At 42.4% G+C, this 27891-nt stretch overlaps 1 protein-coding gene across 1 annotated transcript in view; it reads right to left on the bottom strand.

Moving 5' to 3' along the window:
- The window catches only part of LOC134577820 (protein-arginine deiminase type-2-like), a 73191-nt gene extending 68975 nt beyond the window's left edge, over positions 1 to 4216 (bottom strand). Inside the window, exon 1 of the mRNA XM_063436718.1 lies at positions 4106 to 4216. Coding sequence (XP_063292788.1) covers positions 4106 to 4200 — 95 coding nt within the window. The 5' untranslated portion in view covers positions 4201 to 4216. The remainder of the gene's footprint in view (positions 1 to 4105) is intronic.
- Positions 4217 to 27891: the final 23675 nt, after the last annotated feature.

Below are 27891 nucleotides of genomic sequence, written 5' to 3'. Positions count from 1 at the left end.
GACAAAGCTCATATGATACTTTTTGTAAAAGGACGAGGTACACAAACAGAGCGGCTTAAACGGAGTCGCTATGGTGAGTGATTAAACCCTGACTGGGTAAAGGGACTAAATAACAATGAGATATCTTAAGGTCTCACTAAACATTCGCCTCCCCCTCCCCATCCAAAATATGTCACCCTCAGTGTAAGTAGACACTGCACTAATCGCACTATTACACTAATTAGCAGCTGGGATATGCGGTGTGCGGCACACATTCATTCCCAAAACGCCAGTGTGTAACGACCTCACCATACCAGCTCACATACCGACCTACTGATCAGTCTGGGGCTGCAATAGAGACTAGTGTACCAGTATCTTAAAATATAGTCGTGCATCCCGCTTAATACAAACAGACAAAAATAAAAAGGCTTTATTCACTAAATTGTGAACAGCTACTAGATGCATACTTGCAAAAACAGAATATTCAAGGATATAATCTTTCAATGTAGGGTAATAACTGCTTGATCCAATGATAAATCTGACTGCCATTCTGGAGCCAAGAAGGAATTTTGTGCTTGAAACGTTTTTTTTTTTTTTTGCCTTCTTTTGGATCAACAGCAAAAAACAAATGTGAGGAAGGCTGAACTTGGACGCAAGTCTCTTTTCAGCTATGTTAGTATGTAGCAGCAGAGGATTGATGAGAGAATTGAAAGAAGTGAAAAATATTCAAAGTGGAACAGTAACCGTGCGGAATATTTATAGTATACATTTCAGTTCCACTATCATTTCTCCATAGTTCCCCATTTAGTGAATAGACCTAGTGGAAAAATACAGCATCCAACGTGGCCCAGAGCAGTTTGTCTGGACTCACATAGAACCAGTTTGCTTTACTAAACTTGAATAGCATTGCCCTCAACAACCCGACTACTGCGGCCTATTGATTGCCATTTGGTGATTTCACCAAGAGTAGTGACTGCTGACCTACTACTAACGTTGTATGTACGAGGGTGGAATCCTGCTGCCAGAAATGGGCAGTTTACATGTTTATGGCTGTAATAAGGTTTAGTGAAATAATTCCCATATCGGTTTACTCTGTGGGCCATCACGTCAAAACCCAGAGAAGTTTAATTATTAAACACAATCGCAGTGAACTGAAATACAATTTTCAAAACTTCGCCAAATACAACAGATTTGGAAAAAATAAATCTACAAATTAATTCTTGGCTAGTTTAGTCTAAATTCTGAAATTTGTTTTTTTTTAATTCACTATAATTCAATGTTTAAAGGTTAAGGACCCATTCCATCAGCATTTTGGGGGCGTGTGTAAAAGTAGTGAAAAGTAAATTTTTACAGCAGTGAGTTCTAAAAATCTGTGAACCTCATGATTTCTGTACATGATTAGTAAGAGACTGCTGGCCAATATCTGATATTCTGAGACATAATTCACATTAACCAAACAACCAAGAGAAAACACTATTAAACAATCCCTGCTCTAAACACCAACTACAACTTCTATGATAAGGATGCACCTTGCACCCAGGGGTACAGGGATTATATAGCAGGGTGCACACACAGGGTATGGGGGGGATCCTTGCACCCATGGGTACGGGGATTATATAGCAGGGTGCACACACAGGGTATGGGGGGGATCCTTGCACCCAGGGGTACGGGGATTATATAGCAGGGTACACACAAAGGGTATGGGGGGATCCTTGCACCCAGGGGTACGGGGATTATATAGCAGGGTGCACACACAGGGTATGGGGGGATCCCTGCACCCAGGGGTACGGGGATTATATAGCAGGGTATGGGGGGATCCTTGCACCCAGGGGTACGTGGATTATATAGCAGGGTACACACACAGGGTATGGGGGGATCCTTGCACCCAGGGGTACGGGGATTATATAGCAGGGTGCACACACAGGGTATGGGGGGGATCCTTGCACCCAGGGGTACGGGGATTATATAGCAGGGTGCACACACAGGGTATGAGGGGATCCCTGCACCCAGGGGTACGGGGATTATATAGCAGGGTACACACACAGGGTATGGGGGGATCCTTGCACCCAGGGATACGGGGATTATATAGCAGGGTACACACACAGGGTATGGGGGGATCCCTGCATAACTTGGGGGGGGGGGGGGTTCATTAGTACAGAAGAGAAGCTAATTATATCTCCAGCTCAGTCAGACTTGAAAAACCTCCCTGGAAAAGTGTTCCCAATAGATTTTATCCCCCCTTATGGTACAATTTAGTATGTGAGCTAATTACCCCTCTAGAATAGGTTTCCCAGTACAGTCAGGATAGTTACTCCCTCTCTGGGGCAGTTTTCCAGCAGGATCAGGCTATTTATTGCTCTCTGGGGCAATTTTTCTAGCCGAGACAAGCTAAAAAAAAACTGTCTGTGGCAGATTTAACAGCAGGGTCAGACAAATTTTATCTCCTTAATATAGGCTAATTACCCCTCCCTGGGGCAGTTTCACAAGCAGAGTTAGGGTAACTACTCCTCCCTGGGACAGGTTTCCCAGCAATTGGGCCAATTACCCCTCCCTGGGGCAGGTTTCCCAGCAATTGGGCCAATTACCCCTCCCTGGGGGGCTGGTATCCAGCAGTTAGGCTAATTACCCCTCCCTAGGGCAGTTTCCCAGCAGAGCTTGGCTAATTACCCCTCCCTAGGGCAGTTTCCCAGCAGAGCTTGGCTAATTACCCCTCCCTAGGGCAGTTTCCCAGCAGAGCTTGGCTAATTACCCCTCCCTAGGGCAGTTTCCCAGCAGAGCTTGGCTAATTACCCCTCCCTGGGGGCAGTTTTCCAGCATTTAGGCTAATTACCCATCCCTGTGGGCAGTTTCCCAGCAATTAGGCTAATTACTCCTCCCTGGGGGGGCAGTTTCCCAGCAGTTAGGCTAATTACCCCTCCCTGGGGGCAGTTTCCCAGCAATTAGGCTAATTACCCCTCCCTGGGGGGAGTTTCCCAGCAATTAGGCTAATTACCCCTCCCTGGGGCAGTTTCCCAGCAGTTAGGCTAATTACCCCTCCCTGGGGCAGTTTCCCAGCAGTTAGGCTAATTACCCCTCCCTGGGGGCAGTTTCCCAGCAAGTAGGCTAATTACCCCTCCCTGGGGGCAGTTTCCCAGCAATTAGGCTAATTACCCCTCCCTGGGGGCAGTTTCCCAGCAATTAGGCTAATTACCCCTCCCTGGGGCAGGTTTCCCAGCAATTAGGCTAATTACCTCTCCCTGGGGGCCTGGTATCCAGCAGTTAGGCTAATTACCCCTCCCTAGAGCAGTTTCCCACCAGAGCTTGGCTAATTACCCCTCCCTGGGGGGCAGTTTCCCCAGCAGTTAGGCTAATTACCCCTCCCTTGGGCAGTTTTCCAGCAGTTAGGCTAATTACCCATCCCTGTGGGCAGTTTCCAAGCAATTAGGCGAATTACTCCTCCCTGGGGGCAGTTTCCCAGCAGTTAGGATAATTACCCCTCCCTGGGGGCAGTTTCCCAGCAATTAGGCTAATTACCCCTCCCTGGGGGCAGTTTCCCAGCAATTAGGCTAATTACCACTCCCTGGGGCAGTTCCCCATCAGTTAGGCTAATTACCCCTCCATGGGGCAGTTCCCCATCAGTTAGGCTAATTACCCCTCCATGGGGCAGTTCCCCATCAGTTAGGCTAATTACCCCTCCCTGGGGGCAGTTTCCCAACAGTCAGGCTAATTACCCCTCCCTATGGGCAGTTTCCCATCAGTTAGGCTAATTACCCCTCCCTGGGGCAGTTTCCCAGCAATTAGGCTAATTACCCCTCCCTGGGGCAGTTTCCCAGCAATTAGGCTAATTACCCCTCCCTGGGGCAGTTCCCCATCAGTTAGGCTAATTACCCCTCCATGGGGCAGTTCCCCATCAGTTAGGCTAATTACCCCTCCCTGGGGGCAGTTTCCCAACAGTCAGGCTAATTACCCCTCCCTATGGGCAGTTTCCCATCAGTTAGGCTAATTACCCCTCCCTGGGGCAGTTTCCCAGCAATTAGGCTAATTACCCCTCCCTGGGGCAGTTTCCCAGCAATTAGGCTAATTACCCCTCCCTGGGGCAGTTTCCCAACAGGCTAATGACCCCTCCCTGGGGCAGTTTCCAGCTCACCCATTGACGTCCACGGAGAGGCAGGTGCCCAGCACACACACTGCCTGCAGCCTCTGCCCCCGGTCCAGGCGCACTGTCCTCTTGGTGTGCTGCATCCTGCTGCCCCACCTGCCCCAGGTATCTCTCTGCAACTGCCCAGCAACTGCCAGGTCTATCCTGAGAGCCGGCCACGCCCACCGCACGCCCACCGACTCATCTGTCAGTCAGTGCAACGGGCCACGCCCACCGCCTGCAAACCCAGAGGTTAATCCTTCCCTGGGACCCTAATAATCCCCCAGCCTGGGGCTAAATATAACCTCTCCCTGTATGGGCTGCTCCTGCCTGGCACACAGGGGGTTAATCAGAGACCCAGCACACACATGGTTAAATGATAAATAATAACCAAAACACAACATTTACAGCTAAATACACATTTTATATTTATTTTATACAAAAAAAATAAATACAAAAATGCCCCTAAATCAACAGCAAATCTAGTGCTAAACCTGCTATTGGTCACCTGGTATGGCTCCCAAGGTACTGCTGGCATGTTATATCAATAATTCATATACTGTGCATCCCCAGCAAGGGTTAATGCAATACGATATCTGTCACAACAAGTAGGGAACAAAAGCAATATATATATATAGTGTATAGTCTGCGTCAGTGTGTCTGGAATTACAGGGGTTAAACACCAGCACAATAATAATAATAATAATAATAATAATAACTGTATCAGTTTGCTGTTTTGGTGACTATTAGCCAAATATGGATAAGGACCAGAACAGACCAATCCGTTTGAATTACCAGATATTTGCTTGTCAAATTATTTAATATTTTTGGATAAACATTTAAAATGATTTTCTCAAAATAGCAAATGTATCATGTATAAAAAAAATATATATCAATATGTCAAAAAATATTAAACTATTTTTCAAAATATTAAATGATTTGAAAACGCGTATCCAAAAATATTAAATAGGTGCTGTTAAAGAGAACATTAACTGCCTATATCTTGCGTAAAAGTCATATGAAACAAATGTTCTGATTGGTTAATCGATTCTGTTTGCATGCACAAAATTACTCTCAAATGCTACATCAGCCACCCAGGTACTACAAGGGTGAGATAAATAAACTCAGAGTTGGAGAACGCACAGAGACTTGGATTGGTCAAACCACGTCACTGGGACATCTTAAAAAACTATAAAGACACAGTTTTGTCTGATCAATGATCAAAGTGCTAAAACTCACTTTGTTTTGTAATCCTGCTTGATTGTTCAATAATATTTTTTTTGATTTGGACCAGTTGTTTGACGTGCCTTATTTACCGTTGGTGTTGCTGAATGGCTAATACATTGGCAGGTGAAAGGGATCCGGTGTTCTGTGACTGTGTGCAGTGCTCTTTACATGAATCCCATCCCATCAATACCATCTCTGCTATTATGCGGTTCCCTAGAATGGTCGGCTTTGTTTGGCGCTGTGGGCGTGTTCAGCTCTGATCAGGCCCTAGCCATACATGCACTGTGTGCATTACTGCTGGTTTTGCCATACATAAAGCATTGTACACAGTTAGCATGAAACAGTCACGGTTAATGTTCCATTTAGCAGTATACATAGAATCCGCTCCTCCCAGACCTCTCACTTACAGCTTTCGCAACTGGTGGTGACCCCACTCACTTGCCAAGTCAAACATATTGTATAGTCTTTACTACCGATTAGAATGTGATAGCAGTATGATCAAAGTTCCTGGTTACTTTATACAAACAGTGAGTTTTCAAAGGTTTAATTGAGAACATGACACTCATCAAGTCCTCAACAGCTGTTCACAATAAACTGAGTACAATCAAAAACCATGTTTGATATGGAGAGAACCCTCTAAGGGTGTTTAGCAGCATCATTTTGTTATATATTACATAAGTCAGTTATTATACTAATAGTGTGCGTGTCTCTTGCTGTTACAAACCTCTGATGTAAATATACCTACAGAGTTACTTACACTAGAGAATTCAAAATAGCCGAACTGGAGTAATTATCGAAGTCAGCTCTGCTTCCAATTTGGCCTTAAATCTGAAATTCACTTTTAATTCTCACTTTATTAAACCGCTTTGCTACTGCTTGGGTTAATACCTGTATGTGGGAGAGTTACTGATTGCATGGGGTCCGTATACCTATCTAGAGTCTCATAGTACCAGGAGCAGAACTGGCAGTACAGCCTGTGGTGGAACGCCTGGCACCCCGACTGGGTGCCTCCGCCAATCACAGCTTCTTAGTGCTCACCGAGTACTCCAAGCACTCCACCAGACACCATTAGCACTGTAGACCCTTAGCCGCCACAGCTTGGCTGGGGTCTCGCTGTCCTCCACCCACCTTGGACCCAAGACCAGGATCCATCTTCCAGTGGGTAGACCTCTCCCAATTCAGAGAGTATAGCAGGATAACTCTTACAAGAGCTAGCGATTATAATCCAAGGGAGTTTAGTGATATAGCAATCCCCAGAGTGAATATAGCTGTCCCTTCCACAGATGAGACGAGGCTCTATGTTGAAGGTGAAGAGGAACTGATTTATTGGTAGCCACAACTGACCTTATATGCAGGTCCCCATGCAAGGGGTTTCCTAATACATATTTCAGGGGTATTCCCCACTGGACCTGAGAGGAGACTATGACAAAGTACACACTGTAATAACATTGGCTCTCAGGTCCAGGACACTCCCACACAAAACAAGGTAATCCCTCCCCTGTGCCAGAGAGATAATTGAGTCAGGAACTGTACTAAACTCAATTATCTCCAGGCACAGAAAACATACATTTTACAAAATCTTGACAGTACCCCCAAAACACATGGAAACCCCTAACAAGTCACATCCCCTGACAGCCCCGATCTGGGGGACCAACATATCCAAAAATCACCCAGATCGGTTCAGGGGTTCGGGATTTCCAAGGAAGTCATAATTTTGACCGACCGTGCACAAGGTCCTATGCCCAAAACAGTTCTAGGGAATTAGGGCTAACAGTCGGTCTCTCTTTTTGGAGTAAAAAAGTGCATAAATCACATACGTTTTTAAAGGGCCCATAGTCTTTTGGCAAGAGGCTGGCAAGTAGGCCCCTCCCAAGAGCCCGTGCCTACCGGACTCCCAACTAAGGTAAGCCGTGATACCCTTCCATCTCCTTGCTGACCCTTCATTCTCCTTGCTCCCCCTTCCTTCTCCTTGCCGACCCTTCCTTCTCCTTGCTGACCCTTTCTTCTCCTTGCCGACCCTTCCTTCTCCTTGCCGACCCGTCCTGCTCCTTGCAGACCCTTCCTGCTCCTTGCTGCTCATTTCTGTTCCTTTGTGCTCCTTCTCCTATTTTACCTTTTGTGCTCCTTGCTGTCCCTTCCAGCTCCTTGCTGACCCTTTCTACTCCTTGATGTCCCTTCCTGCTCATTTCTGTTCCTTCTCCTTTCTGCTCCTTCTCTTACTTTACATTCCTGCTCCTTGCTGACCCTTCCTATAGGCTGCCTGCCCCCCCCCCCCCCCCCTATCCCTCACTTACCTGATCTATACAGTGGTGTATCCTGGTTTTGTGCTGCCCTAGGCAAGACAAAACTTAGGCGCCTACTCCCCCCCCCCCGCCTTCTAAATACACACATTCACTGACAGATACGCATACACTAGCTAACAGAAACACACACTCACTAACAGACACACACACACACTAACAGACACACTCACACACACTAACAGACACACACACACTCACTCACTAACAGACACACACACACTCACTCACTAACAGACACACATTCACACACTAACAGACAAACACACACTCACTAACAGACACACACACACTAACAGACACACACACTAACAGACACTATAGGCTGCCCCCCATCCCTCATTTCCTTGATCTATAGGCTGCCCCCATCCCTCACTTCCCTGATCTATAGGTTGCCCCCCTATGCCTCACTTCCCTGATCTGTAGGCTGCCCCGCCATCCCTTACTTACATGATCTATAGGCTGTCTTTGCAGTCTAGGAGTGGCTGGATGCATGTGCTGCTCCCCTGAGGATTCAGCCAGGACAGAGAAGCAGGGATAAGTACGTCTTTTTATCCTACTTTGGACCTTTCTGGTTGTATTTTAGAAGATTCTCACATCAGATTCCTTGGTGGGGAATATATCACCTCAGCTATATGGACTGAGCAAAACCTATTTTTGTTCTTCTTTTATTACTTTTATCCCCTTTTCGCAGAGAACACTATATTGTGTATTATTTCTGTTTTATATTATCATCAGCGAATGTCCACTACTGTATGCCTGAGCGAAGAATCCCTAACGCCCTTAAAGGTGCCGTATCCACATATACCTATCCACATACCATATCCACAAACACCGGCCCAAGAAATCCTTTATTATAAGATCAAGACTACAAGCACATTCATAGGCGGGAACTGGACCTCCTAGGCGCACAGATTTGGAGCTGAGTAGAGCGACCTCACAGATAACCGTAGAATACTACACTATATTCCACCTCTTCTTCTCTTATTTTTCATATGTACTCATTCTAATCTGATTCTGAGTACATCCACAAGGCACTGCTTCCCTTCATCATTTGGTGTAGTATTTTGCCTTTAAATGAGCAATTACATTACCAATTGTAATAGTGTAATAAATTAACCGTAAATTGTATAATATAAAAAAAGACCATGGCTGTTTAGCCCTCTGTGCACAATCTCTCATATTAAAGCCTAGGCGCTGACATCTTATTGACTCAGCAGCTAGCATTCAGCAGGTGCACATGTTCCCATATAATCCCCAGCCAGTACTCTGGCACAGCACAGCAGGCAGGGCCGGGTACCATTTCATTACCTGCCCTTTCAATGGGAATACGTATGCATCGAGACAGAGACCAGGCTAGTTGGAGACTGCTTGCTGTTCAGTTAACATGATATGGGAATACATAGGCGACCATTATTACTGCACAGTGAATGATGCCGTATTTCTAACACGTGCAGTTCCTTAAGTATAGATTGAGCTTGAAAGTGAATTTTAGGTTTGAGTTCGAAATAGTTGAACTGAAAACTGTAAACATAATTAATTTGGAGAATTTTCTGAATTTTTAAACAGTTTAGACTTTAGTAAATAATGCAGTGTAAGTACTTTCTTAAGGGTTTGTGTTTTATACCCCACCCCCTATAGACTGTGAGCTTGTTTGAGCAGGGTCCTCTTCAACCTATTGTTCCTGTAAGTTTTTGAAATTGTCTCATTTATTGTTAAATCTCCCCCTTTGATAATATTGTAAAGCGCTATGGAATCTGTTTGCGCTATATAAATGGCGATAATAATAATAATAATAATAACAATAATAATGGCATCAGTAACCATGATTTAACAAGCAGACCTCTGTTCCTGAAATGTTATGAATGAGATAGGTAAAGAGACATATACACAATTCAGTAAAGACTGAGATAGAGAAAGAGTAATATATACCTGGAATAGCCTTCCAGTGGGAGCAGTAACAGTGATATAGAAAGGGTAGTTGATACCTGGAATAGCCTTCCAGTGGGAGCAGTAACAGTGATATAGAAAGGGTAGTAGATACCTGGAATAGCCTACCAGTGGGAGCAGTAACAGTGATATAGAAAGGGTAGTAGATACCTGGAATAGCCTACCAGTGGGAGCAGTAACAGTGATATAGAAAGGGTAGTAGATACCTGGAATAGCCTTCCAGTGGGAGCAGTAACAGTGATATAGAAAGGGTAGTAGATACCTGGAATAGCCTTCCAGTGGGAGCAGTAACAGTGATATAGAAAGGGTAGTAGATACCTGGAATAGCCTTCCAGTGGGAGCAGTAACAGTGATATAGAAAGGGTAGTAGATACCTGGAATAGCCTTCCAGTGGGAGCAGTAACAGTGATATAGAAAGGGTAGTGTATACCTAGAATAGCCTTCCAGTGGGGGCACTAAGGGCTAGTGACAGATTTATGAGTAGGCAGAATTAGCATCTGTGCAGCCGGGTGCCTTCCTGTCACTACAAGTGAGCATTCTATCCTGATTGTGCCTTAATTGTAAAGGCTAATTCAGGGCCAGATTAAGAGCCCAGTGGGCCTGGTGCTGACAATTATGATGGGCCTAATTACAGAATCATATCGACCAAAACCAGTAAAACACTCCCAAGCGTCATGTATCTGATGGAGATGGTGCTGGAGAGAAAGAAAAAAAGCAGCTATAAGAAAACACATACTCTATGCTAATCTCTCACTAATTTATGTTTTCATCTTTCAAGTAAATCTATATCCCCTAACAACAGTGTCCAGTCAAGCAGGAAGTCAATGGGCAGGCTAAAAGGGTGTGCCACTGGTGAGAATCACGTAACCTGCCAAAAGGGGAGAACATGCCCAAAAAGAGGACATGTCTGCCCAAAGAATTAGAAGGCCAGCCTGGCATGAATGCATGTCAGGCTGCCTGCCAATCATGCAGCTGGCCAACTAAGGGCATAGCACCCTGAGCTTGGCATAAATGCATCTAATGATGCGCTCGCTCAACGCTTTCTAAGGACTGTCTCCTAGCACTCGCTGGTCCACTTGTCTCCTTACCTTCTTACTAGCAGGCAGAAGCTCCTGGTATATAGTCTGGGACAGAGAAAAGGTGTATGTAGTGAGTGTAGAAGAAAGGGAACATGCTGTAACTCCGCATGCTGTTTGCCTCAGAAAAAAGCAGTCTGCTGACATCATTAGAAGTGGTGGCCTGATCCAATCACAGTGCTTCCCCATAGGATTGGTTGAGACTGACAAAGAGTCATGTCAGAGCCAGCATGATTCAAACACAGCCCTGGCCAATCAGCATATCCTTAGAGAGATGAATTGAATTAATGAATCTCCATGAGGAAAGTTCAGTGTCTGCATGCAGAGGGAGGAGACACTGAATGTTTGGATGCATTTTAGGCAGCCATGACCCAGGAAGGATCTCTAACAGCCATCTGAGGAGTGGCCAGTGAAGTTATCACTAGGCTGTAATGTAAACACTGCATTTTCTCTGAAAAGACCGTGTTTACAGCAAAAAGCCTGAAGGTAATGATTCTACTCACCAGAAAAAATTCAATAAGCTGCAGTTGTTCTGGTGACTATAGTGTCCATTCAACTATATTCATTGTCAGCCAGTCCACACAAGTTTTATTTCCATACATACAGTTTCCATACTTAAGTAAGAGTATGTGAAAAGTAGTTAGGGTTGCCACCTCTCTTGGAAAAACATACCGGACTTACTAATTTGCATAATTAAATATGTATGGATGACATCACATGATGTAAATCACAAGGAGTGACATAAGAGAAAATGTAAAATCACCAAAAAACTACTTAGTTTGATTCTGCTGTATAGATGGATACTATACACTGGGAGACTAGGGGTCATTGGGAGACTAGGGGTCATTGGGAGACTAGGGCTCACTGGGAGACTAGGGCTCACTGGGAGACTAGGGACACTGTGTCCCCATGTGTCTGTGTCATAATGTCTCCCAATGTCCTTTAGTGTCTCAGTGTCTGCCATAATGTCTCCCAGTGTCCCTTAGTGTCTCAGTGTATGTCTCCTTGCAGCCTTTCCCCCCATTCCTTACTTCGCTGAGCTGTAGGCTGTCTCTGCAGGGTGGGTGTTGCTGTCTGGACTCTCTGTAGCTGCACCCCTGCAGATCAGTGAGTTAAGATAGGCACAGAGGGATATGCTGGAACTTCCTATCCCTGCCGGTCTCCACATACAGTGACCCCTACTGGCCAGTGCTGGTAATGCATAGTAATCTCTTGTTTATACTGAGAAAAATACCAGCATTTGTATTGCCAGTATCACTGCAATATTGGCACCAGCCAGGCAGCCTCAAATACTGGCTGTTCCAATAAAATAAAAGAAAGGTGGAATCCCTAAGAGTAGTGTGTGTGTGTGAGTGTGAAAAAAAAAAATGTAAAAAAAAAAAAAAAATCTTTTTTTTTTTTTTTTTTTTTTAAATCAATGGGCCTATTCCATGGGCCTGGGCCTGGAGCTGCAGCTCCATCAGCCCCTATGTTAATCCGGCCCTGGGCTAATTGACTATTGTTTCATTGGGGGATGGTGGAGAATACCAGCACTAAGCATACATCACATTAAGAAACGTAATCTTTTATATTGTCTTTATTGAAGGCAGGCAAATGTAACAGTCTTACACAACAGGCTGCAAATCATTATTCTGTTCAAATTACAGGATAGTATGCACCATAACCACTACAGTTATGTGTTAATCTGCCCCCCTGCATGTTCAGCCTATTAATGTGGTAAGGTTAGACAGAATTGACATCGATAGAACAGAAATGTGAATCTCCCCTGAAACCACCTGAAAACAGTTTGAGAAAACAGGGGGACTGCACCCATAAATCATGCGATACGCTGTTGTGGTTATAGTGCTTGGAGTGTCCCTTTATGGGTAAAATATTCAGGTCATGCCGTAATAAGCAATACGTTAAGGCCCAAAGTGACGTACAATTTCCATGTATCGTTCTACTTGTCAAATTCTAATTGTTACTTGAACAGTTGCTGAAAAGTAATTTGGAATTCAAACAAGAATCTTGCATGAAAGTCGATACTTATTGTTCATAAAGTTTGTAAGACAAAGAAAACAGCCAAACACAGGCCCTCAGTGCAGCCAGGAAGTGCCAGCCAGCACTGGACATTTGACTGAACCAGCTGGGCACCTCAACAATAGGAACAATGGAGCTGGCTGGCAGGCCTGCTAATCAGTGTTCTCCTGGGAGGTGAGAGTCCCAGTTTCTGTCTGTGCTGACTCCACACTGAGGATTGGCTTGGATTATTGAGAGGATTTAATGCTAATGACCCACTGTCAGCAGGGTACTTGGGACATAAAATATGTCCGTGATACAATCTATTGCCAAAAGGCCCAAACTGAGACTCTCGGATTATATGCCGCCTCCATTATGTAGCAGAGAGTAAATCCCCTCAGTCTTTAAATGGTCAGGAGACCTTCCAGGGATAAACCGTCAGGATAACATGGCTTCTAACATTGTCTGCTAGGAGCTATCTATGCCGTGTCAGGCTGTATCTGGCATGTCATCCATAGCCTGAACTGCACACAGCTCTTATCTTCATAAAATCTCTTTAAAATTGCCAGCGGTTCTATTTCTATTATGGCTTCTCCGTCATGTGTGGAGAAGGTTTTGCATAGTATGAATTATGTGCTTGTTGCTGTCACAGCAGTCCACCGATAATTCGTATGACATGGCTAGTCTCCATAAACCCTGTATGTAACTACTGGATAGAAACTGCTCTACAGCGGATTACACCATAAGGACTAGATGTGCTTTATATGGGTCGTTTCAGGCGAGCCAATCTTCACTTTTCTTCTCAAAACAGCAGAACTGGGTGTCTTGTAAAATCGAGGAGTGATAAACACGTAAAATAAACAATATTGGTAAAATTCAAATCCATAAACTTATAGCATTCTAATTAACTTTGACATATAAATAGTAGAAAATGGTACCATATATGGAATGAATGAGGGAGTTATTGCGCCTCTAGATCTTCGTTTTACACGGGGTGGAGAGCACTGCAGCTTTCGTGACCAATGGCTCTATTGAGCTACCCGTGACTTTAACATACTACATAGACATGTAGGATCATAGATGACATCATTTCTATAGCATTAAATATTTTCCATTGCCCCGGACATGAGCTGCGCATGGGATCAAAACTCCAGAGAGATCTGAGAGCTTCAGAAATCTCTGGTGCTGGAGGATTATCCAGTACGCGGGGAGAAATAAATACGATAATCATGGCACGGTATACATTCATAGTTAAAAATCAGAAGGCTCGTTTCATGTTGTATCAAATTTACACCGATTTCAGCCATCATTAAATGCGCACTGAGCTTCAGAACACTATTTATAGAATAGATTTTATAAGGTGCACGGCCCATGCATAAAAACAGAATCACCCGCTGAATGGATCAGGATTCGTTAATAATTATCGCAATGAAAGCTCGGCTTTCAATAAATCCTGTATTATGGATTTCTCTGCCGTGAATGGCGAATGCAAAGCATAAACATGCTGTACACATTGTAACATTAAGCGAGGGGATTAATGTATCAAAATCGGCCAGCTTCAGACACGATCTCACATCCCATTTGCTGTAAGTCATCACCTTCTCTGGTCGCTAAGATTGTATTTTTATTACAGAAACAATCCCATGACATCAGTATTACTTTTTCTAACGACCTTGTTCGCCTCTTTTAGTGACAATCATTTATGAAATGCACATGGAGAGGTTTTAACGCAAATTAGAAAAACAAAAAACTAATCTCTTTAAAGAACTATGCTTTTTAAATAACTTTATTAATCTGCCGAAACAAATACAAAATGATGGAGGACTGCGGAATCTTCAAATGATTATTTTATTGGACAAAATAATTTAAAATGTGATCATTTTTAAGCTTGCTCTACTAGAACTCTATTACTGCAATATCTTTTAAATCCAAAAGAGAATGGACTACGTGCTTTTTACCCATAGGGTATATAGTAGTAGCATGCATCCCAAGTGTCTGGTTTTAAAGGAAACCCATTCATTTTCTGTAGATTACACCACTGAATGATTCATTAAAAATCTCCTATAATTTATGTTGGCCTCTTTGCCAGAGGGCGGCACCTATAACAATAATTGACAGGGAGCTAAGATGGAGGCTCTCCAGAGTCGAGGTAACAGTTGTCCTTTAACACACTTTATTTTTCTGTAGAGAAAATTGCAGATGACTGTCACCTCTTTATAGAGGTAAACCAGATATCAGAGCACACAAACATTTAACAAGCACGGGGATTGTTGATCTCTGCTTATAAAAGTAAAATTTAGCATGCATAATACTTTTTATACAGAACAAAACGGGCCATGAGCTTACAATCTATAGGACATAATTGAAAGTGAGACAAAAGGTTAAGAAAAATAGTTAAGTACAATTTGTAAAATGACAAAGGCATCAATAAACCTCTAATAAATTCCCATGACAAATATAAAGATAAAACATGGTGCGTTACACAATTTTTCACATGGCACGTTCCCTTCAAACAGTGAAATGGAATAATAAAGATTTTTAGAAGATCTGATAACAGGAAAGTTTGTACATACTGTTAGTTATGTAGACTGAAAAAGTAGACCATGAAACATTCTATTGAACACCAACCAGGCTAATAACCGAGAAATTATACACGAAAAGTGATCATGGCGTTGAAAGAAATATGGGTTCCAATAGCAAGGGACTTTATTAGCTGAAAATAGACTGCGGGTTAGAGGAGAAGGGACTTTCTGGATGTCCTACAGGACAGAAATCTAATTCCATTAACTTTTGGGACAAAATTGTGTAAAGTCATCTTATCTGTCCCTATCACCCAAACATCGGAGGAGAACGTATCTGGTTGTCTTAACATTTTCATGGCTTTAGGAGGCCTACTAACATGAGGATAAATTGGCACTTTGAATGTGTTTTAAGCGACACTGACATTATCATGGTAGGGTTTTATCACACTTGGCAGGTAAAATGTTAGTCAGTATCTCCTCTGAAAACATTATTCACAAATAGGGTCAAAACTTTCCATTTTCCCACACCCCTTAAAAGGATGAGAAATATTTAATTATAAAGGATCAAGTAATAAAAAGAAACCATTAAGGAATGTGGGAACAGAATTCTTCCTGTAAGTGAAAATGCTAAGTTAATTTCACATTTAAGGGCAAACTCGCCAACCTGCAGGCAAAGCTGGCTTTAAAAAGTGTTCAGGTTTAGCGATATTGATTGACCTTGAGTTTGAAATGCACTTTAAATTCTCATTTTAGTAAATATAATAGTCTTGTAGATAAGAGGGAAAAAGGTAAAATGGAAGAGTGGAGAAATGAATGAGGAACGAATAAGAACACTGAGCAAAGAGAGAGGGTATGAAGAATTTTATTTTAAAAAAAATGTATGAAATTAAGGAAAAGAGAAGAAAAAAGTGAAATTGCACAATAAAATAGACGATTAGAAATGAAAGTGTATAGGGCATCACTTGAGGAAATGGATAGAAGTGCTTTACCGTGTGTAACGGACCGTTTCACTTACAAGAGGATAAAACCCAGTTTAGGCGATAATCCCCTTTACAGATGCACAGGCAGCTACTGCAAACACCATTCTCCCGACTGGAACCACACGAACACTGGAACAGCTGAACAAGAAAAGCAGACATCGGCTTACACTCTTGGCAGTCAGCATACAATCCCATTCCCCCAAAGACCGAGACGACACATCGCTTTGAGGGTTAAGCAAGAACTCTGGACTGGGACACCCAGTCTGGCTTTTATTACAAACAAGTACATACAGGACACTCCCAGGGGGAGGATGAATTTAACCAATCACATGGATGTACCTCCCCCACATTTCCTCCCCTTAGATTAGCACTTAACATAATTATACCGTACACCCTTTTCCCCAATTCCTGGATGTACCCCAAATACATATGCTACACCTCCAAAACAGGTATCCCCTGATAGCCCTTATTCAGGGGGACAACATATCCAAGAATCAGGTCATTCGGATGAATGGTTCGGGAGATATGAGGTTCCAAAGATTTGACCGACCGCATGGGTAAAGTATCCGAAAACAGTTCCATGCATTTTGGCCCTGCGGTCGGTCACAAACAAGGGAATGAAAACAGACGAATTGCCTGTGTTATAGAGCCTGGAGAGGGTTTGAATGAATTCCCTTGTTTGTGGGGTTCTTTCTACCGAACGGCTGGTCATTCGGTAGTTTTTATACGAATTTCTGGAAGTATGGAGGTCTCAGCGGTGTTTGCCTAGTCAAGTGTCCGATTTTAGTTCCAGACACTCGACGGCAAAACACCGCTGTTCGGTAGTTTAAGATGGCCGCCGCCACGTGTTTGTTTCCCGAATGGCGGCCACCCAGAGGACAAAGAATACATTACACTGATTGCCAATTACCTGTTTGCAACATTGTTGCAAACGGTAATTGGAGGCACACTTAGTCCTGGGTGGTCTGGTTGTTCGGTAGTTTCCTCAATACAATGAATGGAGTGATTCTACCGAACAATCAGATGAATGCTGCATACATATCCCAGGTTAAACTGCATACAAAAATACATACATGACATTAAAGTATTAAAGGCAGGATTACTGTACTACGCTCCACAGTCTTAAAGGTACAGTATCCCAAAAGTCCCCATAGATCCACGGATGGCCCTTAAAGGCCCAGTAGCAGTAATATACATTATTACATGCCCAAATATAGTTTTTCCAGTACAATATGTCCAGGGGCCATAGTCGCAGGGCAGGAGGCTAGCAGCCAGGCCTCTCCAGTTCACAGTGGCGAAGCTGGTTTCGCCACACCGTGCACCAACAGCACAGGTGATAGTTAATGGGGCACTGACGGCTGAATCCTCAATACATAATGGCACAAGCCAAGAATGTCCTTTTGTCACGGGTGGCGGTCCGGTGCCCGGGACCCAGACACTGTCCAGGCGGCGGTGCAGGACCGGGACCCTTTATGCCTGATGTTCAGAGTAGGAGTCACAGCGTGGAGGTGGATTAGCAGGGTCTGGTGCAGGGTAACCGCACGCCCCCTGGTGTTGAGCACCAGCGTTTGTGCAGCCACATACCAGAATCCTGAATCAGCTTATGCGGATACCAGGAACTAGGAGCTTGGAAATTAAGCAGACCTCCCAGGAGCTGAATAGAGAGGCTCTGCAGCAAGATTGTATCCAGTACTAGAAACAAGGCAAGACTAGAGATAGGCACCAAACAAGGAAACAAGACAGAACTAGGAGAACCCAGAACCAGAGAAGGATAGTAAGCTAAACCCAGAACATATACACAAGACATGAGGAAAACATGAACATAACATGGGCATGACTGGACAGGACTGTACATGGTCTGGGTATACAAACTTAAACAAGACAAAATAAGATAGGCAAAACAAGAGGAGAAATAACTAAGTACTACATATGGAAATCATGGGGATTTAGTCACACTATATGATCATACATTGCATAAGCCTGCCAACAACGCCAATGTACCCCATATCTGGCAGGTCCTACACCTACACTGCCTAATGTATGCTAAATCGACCAAAGAAGACATATATAGCACTTACCTGCAAGAAAGGACAGAAGCTTTGAGCAGCTGCCTGCAGGAACACTGAAACAAAAAGGAATGATGGAAAACAAACGGGTGTGGCAACATAAAACAAACATTTAAATGAAACCTGGAGACTGGGAATCCCAGGGATGGATTACAGGAATGAACCCAGAAATCCCAGCATAAAGAAACCCAGACATAGAATAGAAAACCAAAAAAACAAGAAAAACTAAACAAGAATTGTAACAAGAGTACTGGATACCAGGAGCCAAGGCCAGACATCTCCACAGAACAGAGCAGGACGTGACACCTTTATCCCCACTGCTCTTCGTCCTTGACCTTGAACCATTTTTAACGGCAATCAGGAACAACCCAGACATAACGGGCATAGTGACAGGAGACGCATATCCCACAACTGTGGTCTATGTTGACTACCTCCTTTTCTTTTGAACCAAATCAGAGGTATCTCTACCCAATATTTTGTCGACCTTTAAAGACTTTAGATCGATAATATTTTTCAAAATAAACTTTTATAAATAACACATCCTCAATGTTGGTGTGAGACCCTCGCCATCCCACTCTGCCAGAGTTTATCGTTCTAGTGGGCAGATCATAAGATTTAATACTGGATTTTACCACCAAATAGTCAGATTTGTTTAAAGAGAACTTTGCTATGATGCTAACCAGATTTCAAAAGGAGATGAGGGAATGAGCATACCTGCACATCTCCTGGTTCAGTAGAATAAAGGTAGTGAAGATGAACTTCCTTTCCAGATTATTTTACTTATTCTAGACTATTCCCAAAGAGATCCTGAGGACCTTTTTCACTACCTTACACATGCTACTGAGAACTAATGTCTGGAGGGGGGAAGGCCCCACATAAAATTCGCCCAACTTTCACAACCTAAAGAGAGGGGAGGGAGGGCATTGCCCGACTTCCAACTTTATTACAAGGCCTGCCATCTATTACGAATTGTTGAATGGGCAAAGAGAGACATCCTCAAGGGAAACCTCCTGGCTCTCATAACCTGGTTACTGGGGTGGGGTGATGGATGTGCCTAGTTCACACGAGACACTCTGAAGGTCTGGTGAATGACTTCAGGGAGGTGTAGCCTTTTAACCTACCCATCGCCATTACTGTCTCTGACGTACAATTCCAACTTGCCTCGGGGACAGGATCCATGGGCATTACGGGATATTACCCATTACCCCGACTTTACCATATCCGCTGATACTGTTTACTGCACAGAAAGGAAAAAACAGGTTGCACCAAATAATGATATAGGTACAGATAAACAATATTGTCTTAACGTATACTGACTTACAACTAATATATATTCATACATAGTTTGTGACTGATACAGTATAGTCCCAAAATAAAGTCTTTATGATGTGAAAGGAATCTTGGTGGAAATTATATTTGGAAAGGTAGTCTGGTATCCTCACAGATCCGAGTAAGCTTTGTGTATGTGCGAAGACAATAAACATATAGAGAGAACTAATCGTGTAAGATTGTATTACCAAAGCTAAATAATAAAATAGTGAAAATGCACTCACAAGGAAGAAGCTATTATTTAGCTCTCATATAATGGCTTGTGGCAATATAATCCTTGCTAGGGATATAAGATGAATGAGTAGTCAAGTCCTTTCTTGGTAGTTACGGTGCAATCAATGCCAACTCTATTGTGGACATCTCACATGGGATATATGTAAAACACAGAACAAACAGACACATATACAAAATGTTTTAGTCACCCTTTCGGTTTCCTACCTTTTAGATGCAGGAGGGTGACTACCCTGGGGTCCAGTGGTGGCTCAGCCTGATGGCAGTCAGAGTTCCCACTCTTGAGTGTCTGTGTATTTGTGTGTGTGTGTGTATCTGGGTTTGTAACTATTTGTCAGCGTGTGTTTTGTGTGTCTGTATATTTGCATGTGTGTATCTGTGTGTATGTATATAAGTGTGCGCGTGTCACGAACTTACCTTTACCCGGCGCCCACACCGCTTCTCTCCTCCGGCCACGCGGGCAGAACGCACCGCGTGGCCGCATCGCCTTAGTCCTTGGGCCTCATGGCCCAAATGCTCAACGGGGCCACGCTGCCTGAATATAATGCTTACCATCGGTCCCGCAAACGGCTCCCTCTTCTGGTTCGCGCGACGAACTGAAACCCCTAAAAAGAAAAGATAAAGTCATGACGTCATTACCTTAAAGGAACCACATCATCTAGGCGACCTAATGCTGTTTGGGTTTGCAGAGATGACGTGGACCAATGGGAACTCTTTTGAGCCTATTTAAGGCTTGTTTTAGCCTCCATTCTTTGCCCTGTCGTGGTTTCTGTTTGGATCCTTGTTTAGTGCTCCTGGTGATTCCCTTGTGATTTCCTGTGTTCCTGGGACCTGCATATCCATCTGCATTCTGAATGCTTCGTCCTGTTGAGACCTGTGAGTCTTCAAAAGTTAATATTCTCACTATGTTAATTTATGTATTTTTAAATGTAAAAAATGCTCTATACTACCGCTTGGATACGGCAAGTCCTGTTTTAAATTACCAAAAAAAAACTCAAAAGATAATAGAACGATATTTATAAAAAATCAATAAATACATTTAAAATTCCCTTTGAATTGCCTGCAATTCTCACTTTAATGAGTAACCCTGTAAGTCTCTTATTTAACCTTCAACAAAATATAGCATTGTGTCCAGCAGACTGATTGTGTTCTCTCTTAGAGTCATTTGTTCAGCAAACAAATGAATTTCAACTTGAATTAAAAATAAATATCGATATCTGGAAAGAGTAATGGGAAGCAGAGAAGGTGGGAAAAGATATGATATTTCAATAAAAGGTATCATTTTTTTTGACCGACGTTTGTGTCCCTTAACATAATGCTGATTTGTTTGCCTGACTTCCGTGCTACTTGAATGTGGTTTAAAAAATATTACATTACAGTTTCCTAAAAATCGCTTGCTACATGATTTTATCGACTTTTTGTTTTTATGTCCTAGATACTCATAATTTGTAGAGATAATATTTGCAATTTTTCCTTAATCGATCAATAGAGAGGACAGAGGATACAACAGGTGAGTACGGCATTGACTCGGGAGTGTTAAATGTTTTCCTTGTAAAGCAGTGAGTTGGCACCATGCCAGTGCGGCCTTGTGACTGTCTCTCTCTGACAATGTAATAGAGCAGCAGGAAATGCTAGCAGAATGCTTGGCTGTATAGAGAGAGGTATTAGCAGTAGAAAGAGGGAAGTGCTCATGCCATTGTACAGAACACTGGTGAGACCTCACTTGGAGTACTGTACACAGTACTGGAGACCCTATCTTCAGAAGGATATTGATACCTTAGAGAGAGTTCAAAGAAGGGCTACTAAACTGGTTCATGGATTGCAGGATAAAACTTACCAGGAAAGGTTAAAGGAACTTAACATGTATAGCATGGAGGAAAGACGAGACAGGGGGGATATGATAGAAACATTTAAATACATAAAGGGAATCAACACAGTAAAGGAGGAGACTATATTTAAAAGACGAAAAACTACCACAACAAGAGGACATAGTCTTAAATTAGAGGGGCAAATGTTTAAAAATAATATCAGGAAGTATTACTTTACTGAGAGGGTAGTGGATGCATGGAATAGCCTTCCAGCTGAAGTGGTAGAAGTTAACACAGTAAAGGAGTTTAAGCATGCGTGGGATAGGCATAAGGCTATCCTAACTATAAGATAAGGCCAGGGACCAATGAAAGTATTTAGAAAACTGGGCAGACTAGATGGGCCGAATGGTTCTTATCTGCCGTCACATTCTATGTTTCTATGTTTCTATGTTTCACATTCTATAATGCCATGCTGATCTAGTCTTCGACATTGGTGGGCACAGTGAATGTTAGACAGAGACTTCGTAAAAATTCGAATTTATCACATTCTCTTATCTGTTTTATCCATTTATTGGATGTTTAGGGGAGTTGTGAGTGGCTTTGATAAACAATTTGGTGGCCCTTACAGATGGGTCCTCAAATAAGACACTAAATAATTTGAGTAAAAGCACCTTGGGAAATTTAGAGAGAGAGCCTGTGTTCAGATAGGTCCTAGGACAGATGGCATGTGTCTATATCCGAACAAGAGGTCTGTTCTGTAAACCGCAAATGGCAAAACCTAGGCCACAATATTTTAACTGAAACAAAGAAATCGGTGACTTGGAGATTGATCTAAATCTGGTATCATTCAAAAACCTCTATACCATTCATGGCGGTACTGTACAAGCGGTATACTTGTGGGTATAAGCCTATTCTCAGCCAATAACTTATTTGTGATTGAGCCCTTAGTGAACATCTCTATGGAGATTACTGTGTTCCCTTACTTCTTCTCTCTCAATCACATTTATATGCAGGCTGTACTTAGTTTTGCGTTACAGATTTCTCTACCAACTTAATTTGGAACCTTGGCTTCTCTGCAGGGGAATGGAAATGGAAGAAGCGCCATCTCCTTCCACACTTTACACAGCATTCTTTGGAGGTCATGTGTGTGTATCTAGGAGGGAGTCAGAGTGGGAACTCTGACTCCCATCAACCTGAGCCACCACTGGACTCCAGGGAATGTCACCCTCCTGCACCTAAAAGGTAGGAAACAGGAGGGTGACTAAAATATTTTGTTTGTGTGTCTTTGTATGTATTTCTTGTGTGTGTGTCTTTGTATGTATGTGTGCCGTGTGTGTGTGTGTATGTATGTGTGTCTTAAGTATGTGTCTTTGTATGTATGTGTGTCTTGTGTCTGTCTGTATGTATGTGTGTATGTGTCTATGTATGTATGTGTTGTGTGTGTATGTATTTGTCTTTGTATGTATGTGTGTCTTATGTGTGTGTCTGTATGTATATGTCTGTATGTATGTATGTATGTATGCATGTCTGTGTGTATGTATGTGTCTTTGTATGTATGTGTGTATGTGTCTTTGTATGTATGTGTGTCTTATGTATGTGTCTTTGTATGTATGTATGTGTCTTTGTATGTATGTCTTGTGTGTGTCTGTCTGTATATATGTGTGTATGCATGTGTCTTGGTATGTATGTCTTGTGTGTGTATGTCTGTATATATGTGTATGTATGTATGTGTGTCTTGTCTTTTGTCTGTCTGTGTGTATGTGTCTATGTATGTATGTGTTGTGTGTGTATGTATGTATGCATGTGTCTTTGTATGTATGTGTGTCTTATGTATGTGTCTTTGTATGTATGTGTGTGTCTGTATGTATGTATGTGTGTATGTATGTGTGCCTGTCTGTTTGTATGTATATGTCTTTGTATGTATGTGTGTCTTGTGTGTGTGTGTGTCTGTACGTATGTGTGTCTGTTGGGGGGTTTAGGCAGAGGAAGAGCAGAGGGGGGGCGCCCACAGATCAGTTTCGTACCGGGGCCCCATGGATTGTGTGTACGCCACTGCCTGTGTGAAAAACTGCGTGGGAAGATTTCTGCTTTACATAGAGTATCTCAAGTGACAATAAACCGCACATCCTGCTAAACTACTTTCTTTCTTACTTCCTGACTGAATTTGTGTAGCTAGATATGGGCAAAGCGAGGGCTTCGAATGCATGGAATAGACGGGAGAGATTCTTTACAGACTGCCAGAATGCCCAGTATCATTATTCTTTAAGAGTTGAATTGCCAGAAATGCCATCACGATCCTTAAAAAGAAAATGATTATGAAACATAGCACAATTGCGATCATTTCAATAACAAACACTAAACAGCAGACAAATCCAGAAAGGTATTGGAGTTGGGGAAAGATAAAACGTTTAAATATGCACAGAATCCACCAATCTGTATAGCTCAAAAGGGGCATATAGACATTTTAATACTTTTTTTAATTTCCAGTATGTTGGAAAAATTGTAGCGGTCAGTTGATGCTCTGAGCCAATCAGTAGCTCCCCATTGAGGAAAAGGTAAGCTTCTTTTTTTTATCACTGGGGAGCTACTGATTGGCTAAGAGCGTCAGTTGTCCACTCTAACCAATCAGCGGCGCCCTAACTAGCAGCAGTCCGTACTTTCTGTAACTTTGATTTTAGAAGCCGGATGCCTTCTGGGGAACCCTGGAGATCGGCGTTGGAGACAACTTTCATGGTTAAACTGTTCAAAAATGGTTTAACCCATTAAGGTTAGAGAGTGCCTGGGGGCCTCCTGGGACCATAACAACATAACTCAGATGAAGTTGTTACAGTGACCGGAGTGTCACTTTAATAAGTATCACTGAGCAGAAGTCTCCAGAGAAACTTTCATTCAATGTTTATAAATAAATGGGAGTTTTGCCTCCCATATTTCAGATACATGTCATGCTGATTTGAAATAAAAATAAATTTTGTAGGGAAGGGGTACTTTTTTTTTTTTTTTTATGTGCCGAAAATATGGTCTTCCACAACGAATGAACAAAGCCGACATGGTGCTGTGTAGAAGCTCTCATTGTAAAACTGATGTCACCACTTCTGTGGTGATATCTCGTTATCCCTGGCTCCCAGATAGCCTAAAGTCACGTCCTTTAATCCCTTCACAGATGTGCAATCACCAATCATGTCAACAGGCAGCGAACTCCCTAATTACCAAGCAAACTAGCTCTGTAATTCACAGCCAATGCCAAGGACTTGGATAACGTCCTCCTGTGTTATCTCAACAGCTTGTAGTGTGTAATATGCTGGAGACGGTTAATGCTGACAAACTGCAGAGGAAGGATTTATCATCTTCACTTTACACTTTCACCAACAGTGTAATATCTTGTCATTACAGAGGGGGAGATATATAATATGTGTTGGGGAAATATATTGTGTGTATGTGTGTGTTGGGGGATATATAATGTGTGTGTGTGTTGGGGTATATATAATGTGTGTTTGTGTGTGTGTGTGTGTATGTTGGGGATATATTGTGTGTGTGTGTATGTGTATGTGTGTGTGTGTGTTGGGGTATATATAATGTGTGTGTGTGTGTGTGTGTATGTTGGGGATATATTGTGTGTGTGTGTATGTGTATGTGTGTGTGTGTGTTGGGGTATATATAATGTGTGTGTGTGTGTGTATGTTGGGGATATATTGTGTGTGTGTGTGTGTGTGTGTATGTATGTGTATGTGTGTGTGTTGGGGATATGTGTGTGTGTGTGTGTATGTGTGTTGGGTATATGCGTGTGTGTGTATGTGTGTGTGTGTTGGGGATATGTGTGTGTGCTGGGGATTTGCTTTCTATGTGTTGCTCTATCCATTTGATAAACATTTACTATTTATGCACATGTAAGCTAATCACAAACTGCGTGTTGCATATTTACTATGCTGCATTTTGGTCCTGAATTAATAAACAATTTGGAGGCCCTTTCAGATGAGTTACAAAAAATGGTTTCGAGCACGGTTATTGGTGGGATTTGTGGGGAGTTTAAAGTGAATTCAAAGTGAATTAGAATTGGAAAAATGTTTTCAATTTCGTTATTTTTATCCTACAATTTAAAATCCACTTTGAATTCCTTCCAGTTCCAGCTTTAATGAATGGCCCTAGAGGTGACCAACCTGCAAGTTTAAAATGATGAAACAACTTGCAAATGAATACAAAGTAGAAGAAATGTTCACATTTATTTCTGTCTCTTTTACAGACTTCCCAATTCATCAATCTATAATCACTATTAAAATCTGTACTTTTAGTAAAAAAAAAAAAAATTAAATGGGGGTGGGGAGGACACAGACAAACTCTTTATACATAAGCAAATTAAATTAAATTGTAAATTAGACTTTCATCACACACAGGAGGCTTCTGCAGGGTCTAGCAAGCTATTAACAGAGCAGGAGATAAGACATTCTAAACTAAACAGAATTTGCAATAAAGGGAGTGTAAACATTAGATGACTCTTTACAGGAAGTGTTTAGGAAGGCAGTGTAGGTCACATGCAGGGAGGGGTGACAAGAGCCGTATAGACAAAGTGATTTAACTCTTAAATGGCAGAGAATGGAGCAGTGAGACTGGAGGGGCATGATCTATACACCAAAACTGCTTCATTAAGCGAAAGTTGCTTTAATGACTATAGTGTCCCTTTAAGATTCTATAAAACTAATCAAGGCTGTGAAGAGTTTGTATTCAGATGGGTAGAAGAATATAAAGTGTTTGTTTATACCTCTGGCAATATGAATTTCTCATTGTGACCTGCAGTGTTGAGTCACCGCACTACGTCTTCTTAAAAATGTATTTAGGATCACCAATATAAATTTGTTTAGGATGATCACTAACACGCTGTATGTGTTATTTTCTGAGAGGACACGTGGGGTCATCGTACCCACAGACCCAAGCAGCCGGCAGGATCAAGTTTAAGATATCTGGGTGAAGCAAGGTCTTTAGGAGCATGGTGGGATTCATGCCAATGGAGGGTGGGCTATGCACCAGGTGGGAGTAACTGCCGTGGCTTGCCCAGCAGAGAGAGAGTTAAGATATCACACTTTCCATTTCACATTATCAGCAACAGCAAACACATTCACAGGTCTCCTTGTGGAAACATCAATGTCAAATCATTGCAATGACTTTAAGGACTCTGCCATCTAAATAGAGTGTATTGGAGCTACAAATAATCTATTTTCCTTTTTAATATTATGACAGGCAGCCATATGTACTCATAATATGACAGCATCATATAGCACTGTATGTGAAAATTCGTTTTTTTTTCAACGCAGTACACTCAGTTTGCACACGCTACAAAGACATAAAAGAAAACAACAAGTTTACATTGCTTGGTTTATAACTTTCTGATCGTTGCTTCTGTGGTTGTCTGTGCTTTGTGATGCAGGTTTTCCATCCCTATTGTCTTGAACGGTGCTAATTAAGTACCTCTAGAATGTACAAAGGCTCAGCCGGTCTTTTAAAAGCAGACTGACAGACACAGCATCTGGCTCATGAATTCGTGTTGCGGACACGTCGACCTGGACAAAATGATCTATGTAACGTAATAATAGCGTGTGGACTTTTTTTTCCTGTCTTGTAAATCTTCCCGGAGCGTGCTTCACACATGCCAAAGGGTTAATGTCAGACTGTTTCATAACACGTTTCTGCCTCTCATGGCTTTGACAGTAATGGCAGACTGCTTGTTCTCAGGTTAAACTTGTCCCCAAAGAGCTCTCCAGGGGGATAACAAGGTGCCAAGATATTCGGCAAGGCATCGCTTGGCATATTCATTGCATGGATAATATTTCTGTTTACAAAACCCTGAATAATGTCTCAATGTCATTCTCTCTCGCTATCAAGAGCCTCCATAACCTGAGGTGGTAAAAAAATTATAATTTGCGCATGGGCGGAATTTCCACACTATTGGCGTAGTTACTGTGATGCGGTAGTAGCAATCCATAGTGGGCTGTGAAGTACATTACCCATTAACACCACACTGTCACCACAGTGTTTATAGACTAGACTTTCCTAGATTATCACTGTGCTTTACACACATTTTGGAGGATGGGGTATTGTTTAAATTTGCACAACATGCGCAGAAAACCACAGCCATAATCTTGGATTGTAAAAAAAAAATTATGTTATGAGTTACACGTGAACAAAGAACAGGTTACGTGGCAAATTGCACTTCGTTAAAGCTAAATGAGAACCTGAAGATAATATTTGAGAGATATTACCTGAAGACAATATTCGAGAGATATTACGGTACATATATGAGAAACACACACTGCATTCAG

This window comes from Pelobates fuscus, chromosome 11 (assembly GCF_036172605.1).
Source record: "Pelobates fuscus isolate aPelFus1 chromosome 11, aPelFus1.pri, whole genome shotgun sequence".
NCBI lineage: Eukaryota > Metazoa > Chordata > Amphibia > Anura > Pelobatidae > Pelobates > Pelobates fuscus.
This window is presented reverse-complemented; position numbering and strand designations above follow the sequence as displayed.